Source organism: Poeciliopsis prolifica, unplaced genomic scaffold, assembly GCF_027474105.1.
Source record: "Poeciliopsis prolifica strain line A6 unplaced genomic scaffold, Auburn_PproV2 SCAFFOLD023, whole genome shotgun sequence".
Taxonomy (NCBI): Eukaryota; Metazoa; Chordata; class Actinopteri; order Cyprinodontiformes; family Poeciliidae; genus Poeciliopsis; species Poeciliopsis prolifica.
Window position 1 is genome coordinate 3523291 of NW_026562398.1, and position 19523 is coordinate 3542813.

The following is a 19523-nucleotide window of genomic DNA, read 5'->3' on the forward strand; positions in this document are numbered from 1 at the left end:
TGACTGATTTCTTTCTCTGTCTCTGGGTCAATCTAAGAAAAGCTTTTGTCGTACAAAGTGATGTGACCGGTTAAGGGTACAAATCTCACAAAGATGATGCAAATCCACTACTTGGTTTAACATTGGTTTATGGAGGACAAAGGAGATTTGTGAGGGATGGGTACTAAGACGCCAGTGTCTTGCCAATAACTCGGGTTGGACGCACTGATGTTCTGTTGAAAGTCACATTTCATCATCGCTGGCAGCTCAGCAGCCCTCTGAATTACTAAAGCTGATTGTACCTCATTGGAAGGCCAGAAGCAGAGATGTTTCTCGAGCTTTTAAAGATAACATGTCCCTGTTTTGACAGGCAGATCCGGACAGCTAGACGCTAGCCATTTTCAGTTCTGTACAAACAACACGCAGATAAGGTAAAGAAAAAAACAACAACCCTGGCTTTTACAGTTATTTAAATAACTATAAACAACAAGATCCAAGGAACTATTCTAGCCCTCCTTAATGACTACGGGTAGATGCGACATCACTGTGTATGTGTGTGTGTGTGTGTGTGTGTGTGTGTGTGTGTGTGTGTGTGTGTGTGTGTGTGTGTGTGTGTGTGTGAGAGAGGCGACATCACTGTGTGTTTGCGTGTGTGAAAGACCTGTCACTATAAAGGAGTTTTACTATTACTTATAGACAAAGGCAACATTATTAAAGTCAAAAGGCTTTTTACATCTCTGCAATTAGAGTGGCTGGCACAGGATGAATTTTCTCAATTCCCAACAGAATTTAGATGTAAATTCTTACCTTAACACACCAACTTATCCAGTATGTTCCAATACATAGGGACTCTCAACCACTGTTCTTCAAGTTTCAGATGTGAATCTGCCCCTGAAAACTTGATTTGAATAATTGCAGTATTTCTTAAGCTTGCCATTAAGTTCTGCAGAAGCCTGGTAATCAGGATTTTATTTTTATTCGGTTGTGTGGGAGCACACAAACACCTAAAACAAGCAAGGCAGTCAGCCCTGGAGAACAGGGTGGAGAAACATTATCATAAAAGAATAAAATTTGAATCTACAAAATGTATAAACCGAACAATTTTGTACCTAATTGAACCTTCCTGTTATCTTCTGAAAATCTCTGTCTCGTTCTTGATGGCCTGAATAAAACAAGGATATTGGCAAATGTCCTAGACAACAAAAACTTGAATATTTCAATTTTATATAGCAAAAAGTCTGTGTTACTCTCGTCATAAAACGTCATCATTCTAAACACTCTGTTGATCCTTAGGATTGCCAACATTGTGTCTTTGCTCAGAAAAAGCATCCACAACAAAATGTGTCACTGGCAGCATGGCCAACGAGTGCTTATCTGTTGCATTCACTGATTCGAAAGAAGTTGGATATTTGAGTGGCCAACCAGTAAACAGCAGATTTTTTTTTTTTTGTGCCTCTTTAGTTGTTACACACTTTGCAGGTGTAGAAAATATTAATTGGCTTCAACTTGTGTTGTATTTTTATCTTGCAGGTTAATTATATTTTGTAAATTTATTAAACTTGCTGGTAGTTTTTGTATAACTTGGGCTCAAAAAAGAACCATGATTTCTTTTTTTTAAATAGCCTTTAGATCTGATCACAGTGTTGTTTTTCTATCCACAACAGCATTTTGTAATCGATTCCTTGGAGAAGCCGTACTTTTTGATCTCCAGATAAACACCGATAGGCTTTACCCTTCAACTGATATAATGTCATGTATCCTCAGAGGGCAGCCGCGTTATGAAATGTTTCCAGGAGGAATGCCCTTTTCCCCCATCTCTGGCGGAGTCATACTTAATGCAGTGCTCCTGTTCAAGTGACGCCAGCGATGATGAAAAATAGAGTGCGTCACCAGAGCTGTAAGGCACTGATGGCACATTCCTTTGCTATAAGCTTGAGCCTTCTGACAACACAGTGTGCTCGGTCTACAGACTGAGGGAGTATGCAACTGGCAGCGCTGTTCCGAATATGCCTCCACTGCAGACTGCAACTGTAGGATGCATGGTCCAATTGCATAAGACAACACCATCCAAGGTTGTGTAGTGGAAGCACATGATCTGGCATTGAGGATGCTGTCAGTTCACATATCAAAGTATACGGAGCCTAATGCTACAAAGCAAAATGTGAAGCAGTTGTTAAATCAGAAGGAAACTCAGTTTGATATCAGCTTTGGCTTTCTTTTGCAATAAATAAACACTGTCATGCGGCAAGGTGGACATAATCACTTTTGTTGGCACTGAGTCATTATGCCTAGGATCCTGTAAAGCACAGTTCAGTCTCCTCTATTTCTGACTAGTGGAAACTTTGTGTGGTATTTCTTCTCTGGGTCCATCAATTATCCGATGAACAGAATTGTATTTCCTCTCTCATCCGACACATTAGTCACTATGTGTTTTGCATAAACCTCAATCAGCCTCAGTGTAGCTTGAAAAAGCTGTCATTTCCAAATGAGAACTTCAACTGCAGGACATCTGCCGTCTGTCTTTCAGCTTCCAGGAGCTGAGTCTGCAGCTGGAGCTGCGGCAGCCATGTGGAAAGATGGTCAAAACCAGCGATAGCTGCAGTGCTCTCACGGGAGCATCTCACTGAGTTAAACTTTCCTCCGGGGAGAGGCGCTTACTGATGCATCCGTGGTTTGAAACGGCCCATAATAAGCCCCTGCCTTTGCCAACGGCAACGTCAGAAGCGACAGCACGAAGGAGTGAGGGGTGCAATGGAAAAAGGATGCATTTCCAGAACATTTTGTTCCTGTGGATACATATGAGGATATGTTTGCGAACAGCAATGTTATTTAAAGGAAACCAGATTAAGACATGAGCAAGCATTTCCTGTTCTCCCCTCACTGGGTTGTAATTAAACGAGGTCCAGTTGTGTGTAATGAGTATTTTCAGTCAGAATTATATTTTGCACGCAAACGTATTCTCTTTCATGACTTTGGAATTTCTGCAAATGTTTAATTCCCATGCAGCACAGCAAGCATGATAATCCTGTTAGGCTTTGATTTGTAAATCATATTGATGTGCTAATGCTGACTCAGTTCATTCAGACAATTGTGTTCAAAATAATTGCAGTCCAACATCAGCAACCGAATAAATCTTTACATGGCAAGAAAATTAGTAGCTGGTGTAGCAGAGTATTAAAAAACCCAATAATCATGACATGCAGTTTGCAGATTGTGTGTAATATGTAGAAGGTGGCCCTCAGTAAATTGAGCTGCATCATGATATGAGCATTATCCTGCATCAGCGTTAGTTTAAGTTATCCTCTCTGCTAGTTCTTCTATGCTTTCTCCCTACGAACCTTCTGTTCTGTCATCGCTTTCACTCCTTCCACTCCCTCCACTCCGCATGGCTACACCGTTGTACTGTAGGATATGTGTGAGCTTTTATTAATGCATATGACTTTGCTGTAATTTTTATGCAAGATTGGCCTGAGTAAGAGCTGCATGATGGTTATTAGTTGTTAGCATTGTTGCCTTGCAGCAAGAGAGTGCCAGGTTTGAAAACCAGCCTGGGGTCTTTCTACACAGAACTGTAGAAAGTGAAAAGCTGTTCATTAAAAATGATATGACCCTTTCTGTTTGTATTAAATAGAATGATGTTGATTTTTTTTTAGATCTCTTATGCTCTGTGGTTTTAGTCCATTTATCAAATTTCTGTGCCCGTTTAACCCTTGCATGTTCATGGGGCGAAATGCGGCGCAAGTTCTGGACATGTCATAATTTCACCTCAAGTAGAGATGTAGCAGAAATCAATCAGCCAGTTTATTTGCCAGTTTTACCTCTGGTCAGTCTCTGATCATTGGTCAGCAGATAAGATGCTCTGCTTTATTTATTTAATGCATCAATACTAAAAAAAACCCCACACAATTTCAGGTACATGTTTACAGCCACATAAAGTTTTCATCTGGGTTCATCTGGATCAAAAACTACTAGTTACTCAAGAATATGCAGCACATTCTTCTCATTCAGGTGGCATTGTTATTAGTAAATCAGTCAATATTAAGACTGATTAGCCTGTGCACAGAGAAATTTTAAATTGGAATCAGTAGGAAACACTCTGATTGGTACTTCTGTAGTCACAGAGAAACAAACATGCAAAGGACATGCATACGTGCACATGCATATTCTGCAGCTTCTCTTGTGCCATCAACAGTAACACCCTGCTGGGTGCTTGGTGAGTTTGACATTTGTACATTTCCATGATTAAAATCTCATTCTTACAATTTTTGAGGAATGACATAATGTGATTCTACCTATTTGGTGTTCACTGAATGCTCCTGAGATGCAGTTTGAATGGGAAAAGAATACGGTACATGTACCTTTGTGTTGAAATGCATTCGGGACTAATCCCCAAATCCGCCAGACTCCTCATTCCTCCCATCACATCATCAGCTCATTGACTCCTCAGCTCTCAAAACATGGAAACTGCTGGAGTCTACCACCAGGGGGTGAACTTTTCTAACACATTTTTTCAGTCTCTGTTCATATGGGCGAGCTCCGACTCTTTAGTAAACATTTGTATAACTCAAGGAAGAATTTTTCATGTGCTTTTACCACACAGTTTGAAAGAATTTGGCAATCAGTAAAACGGATTATCTTACATGCGTTTCCACCTGGTTTAAATTCCTTTTAGGGTTTTAGGGAAAGAGAGGGATGCTTTCTGTTCTGCTTTTTTCTTTTCACTTGTCTGCCTCCTCCTCCTATGCCATGGGGCCCATTTTCGATTGATGTGTTTATTGACTGCACAAGCCTTGCCCAAAGTGAGCCATCGTGAAATCCACAGGGAAGATAATCAGTGTCTTTGTCACTGGCAGAGGGAAGTGTGCTCTCTTTTCTCCTCAACCTTCATATCAGGCCGGCTCCCTATACGGCAGTGTAAAGTGGCAAGGCAGAGGAGACATTTTGAGCAATTCAGGTGGTTTTTCAAAGAGGTAATTTGTTCAGATTGATGGTTGAACAGCCATGATAGCGTTTTGATGTCTGAAACAGGGAGGATTTGTATTGATTTGCCTGCAGTGCAATGCAAAGAAAAACCTTCATAAGGCATTTATATTCTCTGAATATTTCTACATAAGATTGACTTACAAAAACAATTCGAAGCTCTTTGTCATACATTAGATGATTGACTTTCACTACAGGCTATTCTGACAGTCTATTTAATGCTCAAGTAGACATGCACTGTTGTTGTTTTTTATACAACTACACTGTATTTATTTTTGAAATTTTGTCCTTGTGCAATACTTTTAATCTTTATTCCAAAAATCAGAAATTCAGACAGTAGACCTGTCTGAGAGTTTGCCGCTTAGTGAAGTACCATCTTAACTGAGTGTTACGATTAGTGAAGGTTTATCAAAAACCAGTCATTAAAAAAAAAGTCTTAATCAGGACCTCAAGCTGACGACTGGAAGATCCCCATCTGCCTTAAAACCTTTTAATTAAGTTTCTGCCATGTTTTCTTTCTCTAATGTTGAAAGCACTGGTAGTAATCTGACTTGTGTCCTGTGGTGCTGTAGCTGGCAAAACCTGTGTAGGTGGATCTGTTTGGTGCATCCAATTAACCGGCAGCTTTCAGCTTAGTCACATGCCTGCCATTTTGAACCATCAAAACGAAAACCGGTTATGCTCTACACACGTTTTCTAATCTCTTTCACTCAAAAGGAAAATGAGCTTTTCTTTTCAAGCAGTTTGAATGAAAATGTTCCTGCTCTGACTTTTGAGTGACAGACTCAGCAGGGCCAAAACATGCACTCACCTCTAAAGTTAACATTTCGTGAATTAAAAAGAAAGGAACTAAAAGGTTTCTACTTGAGTGAATCATCACAACAGATGACAGATGTTATGAGCTTTTGTGCATGTAATTTAAAGAGGCTTTTCTTATAAGTGATTTAATTGTGTTTTATGACTTCTGCATCTTCAGCATGACAACTCTTTTAAAAATATAATCCAATAATATTCTACTAATACCCTCCATTTGTTTCCAACAAATACATAGAAATGTATTTTAACAATGTCATATTATTACATTCTGTAAAACCGTAAGGTTGCAATTTCCATTTTTTATCAGATTGTCATAAGAGAGATGAAATACAGTAATAATGTGTAGACAGTAAAGGATGTTGGGTTTCACATGGCAAAGTTCTAGTTACATTTTGAGAAACTAAGGGTCCCATTATTTTTTTTTATTATTACAGAGTAAAAGATTCACAAATCACCAGCTATGCTTTTAAAGAATCTGTAAACCTTTCGCATGTCTTTCTCTTCTCACAGTGAGTCCAAAATATTGACGTCTTGCCTTAGACTTTCTTGAATTAGACTGAGTTTCTGTTTTTGCACGGTTTTGAAAGCTTGTATTATCCTTTTTGCTAACTTGTCAATGAGAAACAGAACTCAACAAGTTAGTGTTAGCACAGAAAATGAAAGAACCTGATAAAAGCTTTTGCTTGCTTATGTTTCTCTGTGATGCTGGGCTTTGATCAAGAAACAAAAATGTATTTTATTCATATTATAATATGGTTGAAATTTAATTTTAAAACGGGAAAGTTAATACAATGCAGTAACATTAGAATAGCATTACATTGTCACCCTCACCTAACAGCTAGGCACAGGCGCATAGAATGAATATGCTTGCATTTTTTGTAATTACACATTTGTGTTGTTGAGCTTAAAGCACTCTTCTTTCCAGGGCTCATAGCAATAGCTCACTGAATTCAGCCAGCAAAAGACATTCGCTGACAGCATCTCGATGGCTCTTCCTGAGAGTGAATGAACACCATAGGAGTTCATTGCATTCCTACTGTCATGACTGTATGGAGAGCGCCTAAATTGAGGCAAAAGTCCAATGAATAGCACTTACATTATTAGCATCTCCCTGCTGAAGTTAAACTTTCACCAGGAGTTGTGTGGATCGACTCGTCAGTACCAACATATCGAACTAGCGATTACTCTAACACACACGCAATGATGCATGTTTGTCTTTCTCCAGTTTGAGTATTAGTGCGTCCTCATCTGCGTAAATCCATGAAATCCTCGATGTGTTTGCGGACACTGTGAGTGGCTGAATATTGATGAACGCTACCCCCTCCCTGCAATCCCCATCCATGCCTGTTTCCCACGGCTGCTGTGTCAGAGTGGCTCTGGATCCCAGGCAGAGAAAGATCAGCACTTTGCTTGTGTTCATATGCAAAAACCCTCTTTAACTGGAAAAGAGGGCGGTGAAGCAGTTTCTAAATGCTGCAGCACTTCTGAACCTGTGACTGAAGAAGGTTGTCTAGGTTTAAAATGGTGGTTTCTAAGTGCCTTGAAATTAAAATTTGAAGGTTAATTGTGGATAAAAATTATATTGTCATCCAAAAGAATAAAGATTAGACTTGCATTTACCAGTTCTTCTTGCATGAAATGACAAAAGAGGGAAGAATTAAAACCTCATTTATTTAAGCAAAGATCCTGCCTGAACTCATGTGGTCCTGTAACATTGCAGCAGCCCCTCCCTGTTCAAAAGGCCGGCCAATCGCAGGCTTTCATTTGAAGCTTCGGTAGTACGGTAGTGTTGCCCGGCAACGGGAGTCGGCACATTTCTCGGAGGTCCTGTGTGTATGGCTGCAGCTGTAACAGGGAGAGAGAGACAGAGACAGCAAGACTTGGAAAAGCAGGAGAAGGGAGAGGAAAGGTTCATGGTTTCAAGGTGAGGATGTCTAGAAGCTCAGGAGAGGGGAAAAAAAAAAACCCCTATTGGAAAGTTTGTTCTTGCAGCAGGAGGAGATGGACCGGAACAGGGGTTTGGGAACCCCGTTCAGTTCTTTCAAACTGAGATGAGGGAGTTGAGGAGATTTTCACACATTCCAGTGCCAGTGCTGGAGGGGCGCCAAGCTTTGACCGTAGCGTTACGTCTCAGAGGATCCCAAGACGTGAGGAGAGGCATCCACAGAGGACACACTGACTGACCTGGATAAGATTTAAAATAGAGCCAAAGCAGCCAATGTTCTGCTTATTTTGGGAGGTGGATCCCAGACATTAATACGGAGTCTAAATCCGTTCGTGAGGACTTCTGATCTGTTTTATTTTTATTTTTATTTGGCTCTTAAGGCTGCGGCCACTTCCAGGATTGATGTGGTTGTTCTGGGCGGGTTAAAGTCTCTCCCTCTGTCATCCAGAGGCAGTGGTGAAGCTGGAGTTTGGAGAGGAGGACGGAGCTGACGTCCATGCTCGGGATTTTCTGCCTAATAAAAAAATTATGAACAGCCAGCTGTGATTCTGCTGCAGGGATGTCTTGTAATATGGTCGGATACTCTTCTACCCTGTTGATTCTCTGAACTGAAGATGTGGAAATTCAAAGCGTTTTGCCTGGATTATTGGCACGTGCTGTGTCTGCACCCACACAACAACTTTTACAAGAGGTATGTTTATAAATAGTTGCATCTGGCCAATATGTTTGCCCTGCATGCAGATGCATTTTTTTTTGTGAGCCTGTCATTGTTTCTGTGTGTGCTAAATTGCCTCCTACACTACATCACTTAAAACTAGAGTGCGATTACTTCATCAGGCTATTATCAGTGTCTGAGTGAATCTGTTTTTTTCCACAAACTCTTGGCTTCATAACTTTTTGTTTAAAAAAAACAACAACACTGTATTGAGCAGATTGCATTTCTGTCCATCTCTTTATGTTGACCTCTCATCTGGTGGACACCCGGTTCCTCATTTTTAACCCTGTCTTTGCAGTTTACATCAAATTATTATTTGATTTAATATGACATGCAAGTCTTGGGATCACACCAAATAAAATTAGAGATCTTTTGCCAATGTTTTCAATTTGTAAATAGTGGCAGGAAAAATCACAAGATTTTTTAATTTTTTTTTTATCTTTTAAGCTCATCTTTCAAACTCATTATTTATATTTTCACACCTTCTGAGCTTATTGCCATGTGTGCGTCAACATATGCTCTACATTCTCAGGCTGAGATGCAATTTGATTTGTTTTGCACAAAGCCCTCAAATTTTAGTATTTGTAGAAGACGTATATCTCCAGAAAAATTCTCTCTGCTACATTTAAGATTTCTCGCTGTGTGTCGGAAATTTCTTGCGAGCGCTCCCCCGACATGCAGATGTTTGATGTCAGGAATGGAGGCGAGCCGCAGTGTGAAATATGTTTGAAATCAGATGCTGCTTTCTGTCTATATGCTAATCTGTTCTCGTGTTGTTCACACACACATGCACATGCAATCTTGATGTCTCATGATCTCGCTCCATAAAAATTCAATCAGAATGCAGTGTGTCCAGGATTTATTAATAATTTATCACTTTTAGCCTCCAGCCTGCAGGGAAGCCCCTGCCTGTAGGTTGTGTTGTGTTTCTCTGAATTTGAAATAATCGCTTCACTGTACTAGTTTGAGTTCAAAAGTACTTTAAAATGTGTATTTTCTCCTATTTTTTATTGTTTGGATTTTGTGTTCCACACAGCTTTTTATTTTGTTCTCCTGTGAACTTCAGCTACAAATGGCTTTCAATGCGTTTCCTACTGAGAAGGCCTTTCTTATTAAAATAAGACGCTCATATGATCTTCCTGTTCCACCAGGCGGTGGGTCTCACAAGGTCCCATTCTTGGTCCACTCTTGTTTTTTCTCCCTGTCTTCCCGTTTTGTTCGAATTTCAAGAAATATAATCTTTCATTTCACAATTATGCTAATAATTCTCTGATTTTTCTCCTTATCGAAACAACTTTGTAGTCCATTTGAATAACTCACTGGATTCTCTGAATGATTTGAAATCATGAATGGCATAACATAAAAGAAAATAACAAACTTTTTTTTTTTTTTTTTGAAAATTCTAGTTGATATTTTAAGTTTATTTAAAAAAAACTTTTCCAAACTTCAGAACTTTTGGGAAAGTATTGCAACTTGTTCAAAACACTTCAGCTTGACTTCCAAAAGACAAATGCAGGCAAGTCCTGATCTCGACTGTCATGACTTCTTTTCTGGTTCTCTTCATTTTCATTTAAAATTTTTAAATTGCTTGGTGCTTCGTTTTAATAAAGACTATTTCAATAAGGATTTAATTTTGGTTTTGCTCCAAGATCTAAGATTAAATATCCGGTACTAATATTTTTCTAAACTTAATAGTTTTAATTTAGCATTTAGTATTGCTTTTGTGCTTATATTGTGCTGCCAGCTCTGCTGCCGACATTTCTTCTTAGCTGTATTAACATACACGGTTTATAATTGCATAAGGTCAAGAATAGCTCTTTATTGGCTAAATAAACTTTTTATTAAAAAGCTGCCCATTCTGTAACCTGTTCAGAGTCACAGGGACGTAAGGTGCAAAGTGGACCTAAGAGCATAAAGGTAAATTAAACTATAGTTTTATCGGGGTGTAAATGTTGCTAAGTAGTCTAAAAAGATAGCCACATACCTCGACAAAATCCCCCAATAACAAGCTTTTCCGCTTGCAGTGCTAAGTAGTTGTTAGCAGAGCCATTATTGAGTGTGTGTTCATGACAAAGTGAGAAAGATTATATAAACCAGCTCAAAAGGTTGTTTTTTTAGTTTTTTTTTTTTAGAAAAGCAGATCTTATTTTCATTTCTTAGCTCTGATGCAGTTGTTTTTGTTATTTATTTATGTTAAAATGGACTGAATTTATATAGCACTTTTCTATGAATACTGACCACTCAAATCAATTCAGTTGGGTGACATTTACACACCAATGCAGATTGGGCATCTTGGGCGTTAAATGCCTTGCGATGACGCATCCATAATTGACAGCATGCTGGAATTGAACAATGTGAAATAAACATCATTTTTCTTTTGCAGGTTTAGTGCATCACATTGCGTTGCTTAGTTGCAGAGTGCAGTGTTCACAGAAGAGAAAAAAACAAACTTATTTATAGTGTATTAACAAATGTTAAGAAGTTTATGCTTAGAAAACTTGTTCTGTACTTTGATCAGTTCTATTTTAAACTGTACTAATTTTCTGTACGTCATTATCTTATTGCGCCGTTTCCCTTGCATACGCATTGACATTTTCTGCATACAACATTTTCGTAAACTTCTGCTGCTTTTCAGTGTAGTTATAAATAAGTTTAACTTTGCATGCAGCTGTCTATGACTCAGTGTTTTCTGGAATTATCTGATTTTTCCACCCAATCTTAGTAGCTCATTATGTGTCTAATTCCAAAGTTACTGGAATATTTTGGTCAGTGGGTGTAACTCATTACAATGCTTTGACTGTAGCATAGCGTTGTCTGTGTCCTGAGACTGTGCTGTTTGAGCCAGGTTGGAAAACTAACTGAAAACAGCCTCTCCCAGCTGCTGAACTGGGGTTCACCCTCCACCCCGCATGACCTTCCTGCTGAGAATGAAGTGATTGTTGGACCCAGGCCCGGGTATTATGATACACAAGAAGAATCAAAGTTTATTGTGCTTTGTCTTTTGCTTTTAAAGTTCTTAGCCCTTCTCTCCCCATCAAAATAAAAAAAAAAAAGAAAAGTGAATGCAGGGCCTGCCCGACACTGTAGGGAAGCAAGCATCCTGCTAGTAGCAGCTGAGTGAAGGATTGCATTGGACAGAACAGAACGGAATAAGGAGTGTCTGCAGAGGGGAGAACGAGGGCTGGTGTGTGGGTCAATGTGGGTGGAGAGCTTTTGTTAAGAAGAGAGATGATTTTTTTTTTTCTTCTTTACATTCTAGTCCTTTACCTTACTTGGTCATCAGACAGATTGCAAGAGCTGCAACTCTGAGCCCAACATAAAGTGGGTCAGGGAGGGCTTCGGAAAGGCAAAGACAGAGCAACTTTCAGCAGTGAAAGAATGAATCTTACTGTGGCTTCGTCTATGGAAAGTGAAACATGTGGGGTGTAATTTGTGGTTGAGGAAGCAGTTTGCACAGACTTTTTTTTTTTCTTCTGCTGCTGCTTTTAGGGAGCAGTTACTGCACTTTGAGACTTTTTTTTTTTTTTGGAAGTGCTTTTGGGTGCCATGTATCTGTTTTTCTGATGCCCACGTTGATGTCACCGTCATATGGAACAAGATGTGGAAGTACTGCATTGCCAGTCGGACTATAAGGTAGGAGAGCATATGGCGAAGAGTGTTGATGGCAGTGGCCTGCGGTCGGAGCACTGGTTGTTTTTCAGACTGACCGCAGCAGTTTGTGCAGATATTTCTGATCAAGTAACATTCCTGTCCATATGCTCACAAGCCTGGTGGTTTCCTCTCTGAAACCATTGGAAATATATTATCAGCCAGCTAAAAAAGGCAGGGAGGAAACAGTGAAGACATGTTCAAGGTCTTTCCTGGTACTTTTTTCTTTGTCAAGGACATGTCTCTGACCGTAAAGGCATAAAATATAATCTGGATTTTCTTTTATTGTCTTCCTTGAGCCTTATTAAAGTTTTATCTTTGTCTTGGATTAGAGGACTTCATCCAAGATGTTCCCAGACATAAAATGTTTTGAAAGTAACCAGTAAGAAAAAAAGCTTTCCCTTGCTCTGTGTGACATTTTTTTCTCACTAAATCTAGTGATACAATTACTATCGTATCAGTTAAAACATTTTTTTTGTTAGAATCTGCATTTTTTGCTTCTATCAATGTTAAAATTGACTGCAAAAAATATTCACTTGTCCAAGCAAGTGGACATCTGTATTTCTTTCTCATATATAGATGTAACTTAAGCATTTCTTTTCATGCTTGGATCAAATGATCTTTTATAATTGATGAATAAAAGGACACATGCAGAGTAGTTTCTAATTATAGTGTGTGTAATGATTAACTCATTATGAGATCACTTCAAAATGCATTTAATCGAGCAAATATAAAGAATCAATTCTCTTGGACTAAAATACTCAAACGTGCTTCAGTCTGAGGCCTCCACAGATTCTCAGTTTTAACGTCATCTTGGCAACTGGCACTTAATGAAAAGAATTAAGCCAGTGCATCACGGTGAATGGTTCAATCCCCAATCTAATTACAATCAGGCTTGTACTAATTAATTAAGCATTTAATCACAATTGCTTCAGATAATCAAAGTCATGCCAGCATAATTTCTCTAAACATCTTTGTTTACTGGAGTTTAAAACAACTATGTAAAGAATACACTCACACATACGCTTGATTGATTTTGAGTTTTTGCATTTAAATGGTCTTATCTATGAATTTGCACTGTAGATACTTTCCCATGTAGATTTCCCTGGAGCTTTTATTCATCTCACCCAGTCAGCCACAACATAGACTTAAAGAGACTTTAATTAAACTTAATGATTTGTAAATAGGTGTGAAAAGCAAAACCTACAAGTCAGTCAAAACCCATTTGGGGCTTCACAAAATGGAGGTATTGCTTTTAGCACCATTGCTTCACAGCAAGGAAGGGTCAGTGGTCAACAACTGGTCCTGTGTGGAGTTTTTCCTTCCTGTTCACGCCTGGATTTTCTCCAGGTACACAAATGTAGTACATTCAGTGGTGAATACTTGCATGCATGGTTTTCTGTCTTGTAGAAATCTTGTATAACCAGAAGACATACAGAGCACATTGTTAAAACTGCATTCAAGAGGAATTTCAGGTACAGTTTTGACTTGGTACTAAAATAATGCTGCTGTCAGTCAGTGAGACTTTTGGTTTTGCTCTGTATGCTGTGCATTAGAGCTGTGTGCTCAATATTATGAATATGAATATAATGCAATATTTTGACAAATATTATATTACATTAAGTGTCTCATGCTCATTTCTTGTTTATTGTATTTGGCCAGCTAAATGAATACTACTGTAACTACTAAAGTCCCTGTAAAAAGTCTGTCTTTAACAGCTGAGGTTCTGGATCTCAAAGGAAGTGAACATGTTTCGTAGTTGTGAAGGAAGAAAAGTGTCCTCTGAATGATCAATATAAGAAATTCAGCAGCAGTATTGCACTATAATACTGTCCTGAAATTGGTGGCAGATGTCTTTAATGTAGCGAATTTGATTCAGCAAATCCATTCTTGTGTCCTACTGTCTTTCCACCTGAAAGCAATCTGGTTTGTGTCGAGTCCAAAAGGAAAACTCAGACATTTCTTCCCCAGTGAACTTCTCCCAACATGTTTTAGAGATTCTGGGCTCTGACAACTCTAACTTCATATCATCTCTGCTGAGTTCTCTTGATGCAAACGTTGAGTCTAGCCTCCTCTTGCTGCAAGGGTCCTATGAGCCACTTGTGTCAGCAATTTCAATCTTTTAGTCATAATCTTTTTTTTCATTGGTGAGAATAGAAAGGTAGACAGATAAATGAAATATCAGCAGATAAATCAGTGGAAGCAGCACCAGAATTTCTGCAGAAAAAGAAACAATCCGTCTCTGCATGCACTGCTCCATCCTACCATCCATCATGAATGAGGCAGACTGCAAGATAATTGCACTCCTCCACTTGAGGCAGAGATTGACCACTGACCTGGATGAAGCAGGTCACCTCTTTCAGTTTGAAAACAGCAACCGTAGATATAAAGGAGCTGCCTCTCATTTGTCTTTTGTTTGTGAGATTTGGCAAGAGCTGGGAGTAAAAAATGACTTTCATTACAGAGTGAGAAGATAGAAGTCTGTCTATCAGTCTTTGACATGGGAATTGTTATTAAATGAGATGTTTATCTTGCGTTTTGCTTCCGTGACATCGTCAACCTCGCCATGGCTAATGGACACCATGGAGGATCTCCAGGAGTTAGTTTTAGTGAATGTCTAGTGTTAAATTTAGGCTTTGTGCTCCTGACTTATTAGCTACCACTAAAACTTAGCTGTGATTTCCATAAACAGCAGTAGTAAAGTTAAATAAACACTGTTCGAATGCCGATGCAGTCAGTGACGACTGACGGTAAGTGGAAATATCTTCCTGTTGGGTGGCTGACATATTACAGTAACAGGGCTATGTGCAAATATGCATGAATACATCAGGAAACCTTTAGCTGTGACACTTTAGACGCCAGGGTGCATTTGATCTGGCTGCTTCAGTCGTCTCAGTGACAAACACGAGCCAGTGTTGTGTTTCAAGAGCGCAATGACGAGAGCATTACTTATTTAACGGTGCTTGCTCGTCCCGTTGTGAATATCCAAGTAACTGAGCAGCAGAAAGAAAACTCTGACAAGAACCGGGATGATAAAGCACCTCCTGGCAGCCTCACAGCGCTTCGTAAAAGGTAAAATAACTTAGTTGTGATTGTGACTGACTGTGACTTGATTAAAAATAAAATGAGAGCAGGCTTTGACCTTGTGTTGGTTTCTTTGCCTTAGTGTGCTGGTTTTAAGACAACTTACACATTTTCTGGGGAGAGGTTTGAGAGGAGCTGTTGATAATGGAAATGTACTAACCTGCCAACTCACAGTTCCACTGTGGTGAGTGGAGAGGAAGGAAAAAAAAGCCTCGGAGGTGGAAAAGCTGAGACGTGTCTCAAATCGAGGCCATGCTCAGCTCTGAAATATTACCTTGGTTAGACTTGCAGTTAGACATGACAGAAATGTTGACCATGTTAAAGGCTTTACCGTTTGCAGGACATCAGATTGGGTCTTGCTCAAAAAATTATTTAGGCACGAATTTATTTGTCACCCCAGGTAAGGCATTCATAGTCCATTCAGCACATTTCCATTCACTTTTTGCCAAACATTGTTTTTGTGCTCATGCTTCAGTATTATGCTCCATCACTAGAGGCTGCCATTTGAGAAACTGCCTATCAGTAAATATGCCTGAGAACTGAAGTTGCACTGACCTTTTCGGCTAATTTTAGGACAAAATTTAATATTTTCATATAAATAGGCAATGTGCAACACTTGCACTGCAAAGAAATAATGTGCAATAAGTGATACAACTATGATATGCAATAGAGTGGATCCCCGGTATTCATGAGATTGGGACTCTAACCGTCCATGAATAACTAAAATGTATTAATACTTGAGACTCCTTTTAAAAAATGCTTTTAGTTGTTTATTTTATTAGTTCAAGCATCAAAAACGCCATATTGTATATTAATATTCACAGTAGAAACCATCTTGGTACTAGCACAGAAGCTAATATCTACAGTCTTGGGAGTAGAACCTGTCAGCACCATGGAATATGAATGGCACTCCTGGAGCAACTATTATTTATGCTTCAAAAATGGGTAAAGGACCGACATAGATACTTAAAGGGCGCACTGGTGCCCTCGTTGTTTTCTGTTGAGCCTTCCTGTTATCTGCTGAAAGTCTCACTCTCTTACCATTTGGTAATCTGAAAGAACCGTACAAACATCTGGAGTTTACTTTCCTTTGAAATGACTTCTGAAGATGTGCGCTTTAATAGACTTCCTTTTAAAAACCTGCTTGAAGTTTGAATTTTATTCCCTCATCAACTGCCACACTTTAAGTGTGATATGAGAGTGCTTACATGTGCGGCTTTGATTGATACAATTTTTCATTATTGAAAAAGTTACCTGCAGACTTTTATAGTTATCCATCTGTATGGAGCCTTTCATATAGATATGTATCTCTATACAGAGATCTACGCTTAAGCTGCAGTCTCTGTCTACAAACTACTGAATATTTTATGTTCATGTCTCTCCCAGAGAGGTGATTCGCTTTCCTTTTTTTCTAATTTTGTTTAAGAGTTATTATTTTTCTAAAATAGTTTGTAGCCTTTAGTGCTGATAATGTCTGCATATAAATGAATCGCAGGAAAACAAACTACATCCATCACTTTCTTTTCACCTGTCATGGCTGCAAGGCTGAAACATTATGGGGGGAAGATACAGTATTTGGGAACGCTGCTTCTGGTGCATGCATAAGCTGTGAAGCGTTTGAAATGCTAATCATCTGAGGAGGCTTGTTTGTTTACTTTAATGCACAAGAATGCCACCCTCTCAACAGAGCACATTTTTATGTCTTATTCATTCCCCCCACCGCCCTCATCATCGAGGTGTCTGATCAGAAAAATGCACATGAATATGAATGCTTCATTTGGAAATATTGGCATCTAGCTGTTTGGTTCGCCATTGCTGTTTTTTATTTTTGTAGACACACTGTATGATTAAAGATGAGCAAAAAGATATTTCGCCTCTGCTCTGCTCTTTTTGATCAGTGGACTGTGACAGCTCAGAAACACGGGCACCATCTCTTTGTGAGAGCTTTGTTCTTTATTTTGCTGCTGTTTTACTTTTGATGACATGTTCTTTTTGCATCTCTTCCCTGTGCCTGCTTGGAGAATAATGAGGCTCGTTGCTGCATTAACTTATGTAATGGCAAGCAAGCAGGGGCCTGAGACATGGGGAGGGGGGAGTAAAAGAGAAGGAGGGAGGAGAAAAAGAAGAATGATGAGCTCATGCTGCTGCACTGCAGCTTTTATAGACACTCTGCACCTTTTGGCTTCATGCCATATGTTGTTATGCATATTGAAGTCCATTTATGCAATTTCCTTTAATGTTCAGTAATTGTTTGATTGATGATTTGCATGAATGTGGTTCCTCAAAAAAACATTTTTCTAGCAGAATGTGAAGCTCTGCAGGCAGGTTTTTCATTCAGTGTCTGTATTAATAATTCTGAAAGGTATTATAGGTGACACTGTCTTTTACCTGCATCACTGATGATACAGAGACTATGTTCTGCCATGATCAAACTGAGCCATAGCTCAGCAATCACTTTTAGGTTCACCAACTCTTTTTTTTTTATGTGACAAATAAGTCCCTCATTATCTGGCACATGTTTTGATTTATGTGTGAAATGTACAAAGAGAAGCAAGGTCAGGTGATAGGTGTCCATAATAGTGACACAAGATCTATGCCACTTGGTTTTATGGCATTTTTTTCTATTAAACAAAGTACTCCATCAGGCCTTTCAGCTTGGTCTCATCCTGGACTGGAGAACAAATGGATAAAAAAATGTTTGCCAATGATTTAAGTATTACAAAATTATAGTTTGCAGTTCTCTGCATCACACTATGTCTTGATAAAATATTCATAGCCCTTGAGGTCTGTCACACTTTGTTGTGTTTTAACCACAAACTTTTATGTCATACCAACATAAGAAAGTGGATATTTGTGGGTTGGTAGGGAAAGGATATAATTTTCTTTTTTTATGGCCAGCTGTTACATTCAGTTTAGTCAGATGAACATTTCTTAGAAGGTTGCAGTTTTGATGTAATCTAGATTTTCAGATTATGGATTTAACAATTTGGGATGATATTTCTGCTTCAAATGTCTCCAAACGTGTCCCTGTCCTGTCTCTTGTGTTTATTGGTCTATATTAAGGTTTTTTCTTTATTAATGTTCTCCAACAAAAGTGTGAATGTAATGCTTCTCAAAATATTCATAAACCTAATTTTTTATTTTTTTTACCAATTAGCTGACTTCAGTCAGTAGTTGTTTGCGCATGACTTCATTTTGGGACATCAGATTAAAGGGGACTGATTAAGTCCATATCTGTGCCACACTTTTGTCATTTTTCTTTGTGAGAATTTGAAAAAAGATGTGTTTCATTTATTTTCTTCTTTGTGTTGGTTGAAATTACTATTTTCTTTTGAATAATACTCAATCGAGAGCAGTTTTGTTTTTCTCTGCCTTGTGTTGTGTGGGCTCATTACTTGGAAAAATAGCACTTGTCTGTTCTTCAGAGTGAAATAGCAGAGCTGTCGGGGGGCTGAGACTTTGACTGGTAAACAGTCATTAAACTTAAATGTTTATCCTTACTGGATTTACAGCTGGAGGGTGTGTGTAGATGGCAGCAGATGTTCTTGTGTGAATGCATGTGAACATATCTGTATCTGCTGTTCGGTGAATGGTGGGTCTGCTGTAGCTGTTGCCTTGACAACTGGATTTGGATTTGAGCACGTGCAGTTGTGATAAATCCTGCTCCCGTCAATGAGCCTTTTTCCACAGAGATGTAGATACCTGCATCATTGAGGTTCCCACAGTCACCTGATTCCTCCTCGGAGACACTCCACCGCTCACACATCCTGCAAAATTGCAACTTTGGATTACGGTGCATTATAATTATTAGTATTAATGTTTGTTTTTTATTAAATAATCTTAATTAAATCAAATAATCTCTTCTGTTCAATGTAAGCCCAACAAGGGTTGAAATCATGGAGTTATGAACTGAAAGAAATGATTTGGACTGAAACACACCATTCTGCAGTTCAAATAATCTCCTCTGCAGTCCTCGACCCATTTTATAAAATTCTTATTTCCTTTATTTAACCAGGTAAATCGTGTTGAGATCTGGATCTCATTTTCAAGAGGGACCTGGGATTTTATTGTTGTTTTAACTTGTTTTTTTTTTTTCTCTCTCTCCTCCCAGTTCTGCTCTGTTTTATACCATCTTGTTTTCCTGCCTCCTTTCAATCAAGATGAATGAGTCCATTCTATCGGTCATGTTATCCTGAAGCCCTGCCAGTTCGTGTGCGCTGTGCAGTAGTGCCATCTGTTGGCAGAGACACGTCAGGGCAGGGAGCAGCTCCAATGCCTCCAAACAAATCTCTTGTGACTTATCGAGGCCTTACGTCAATAAGCCTCCTTTTGAACGCCTATCTGCAGTCAGAAGCC

The 19523-nt window shown here is 38.9% G+C and overlaps 1 protein-coding gene across 7 annotated transcripts in view; it reads left to right on the forward strand.

The window, feature by feature from the left end:
* The window catches only part of LOC129370430 (IQ motif and SEC7 domain-containing protein 1-like), a 116310-nt gene that overhangs the window by 54736 nt on the left and 42051 nt on the right, over nt 1-19523 (forward strand). Inside the window, exon 1 of one of the 7 annotated variants that reach the window (XM_055046422.1) lies at nt 7337-8411. The exons of 4 other annotated variants lie outside the window; for them this stretch is intronic. In XM_055046422.1, coding sequence (XP_054902397.1) covers nt 8335-8411 — 77 coding nt within the window. In that variant the 5' untranslated portion in view covers nt 7337-8334. Of the gene's footprint in view, nt 1-7336; nt 8412-11491; nt 12069-15090; nt 15156-19523 lie in introns of those variants that run through there. 2 more of the 7 variants (XM_055046424.1, XM_055046428.1) reach the window with 2 other exon arrangements.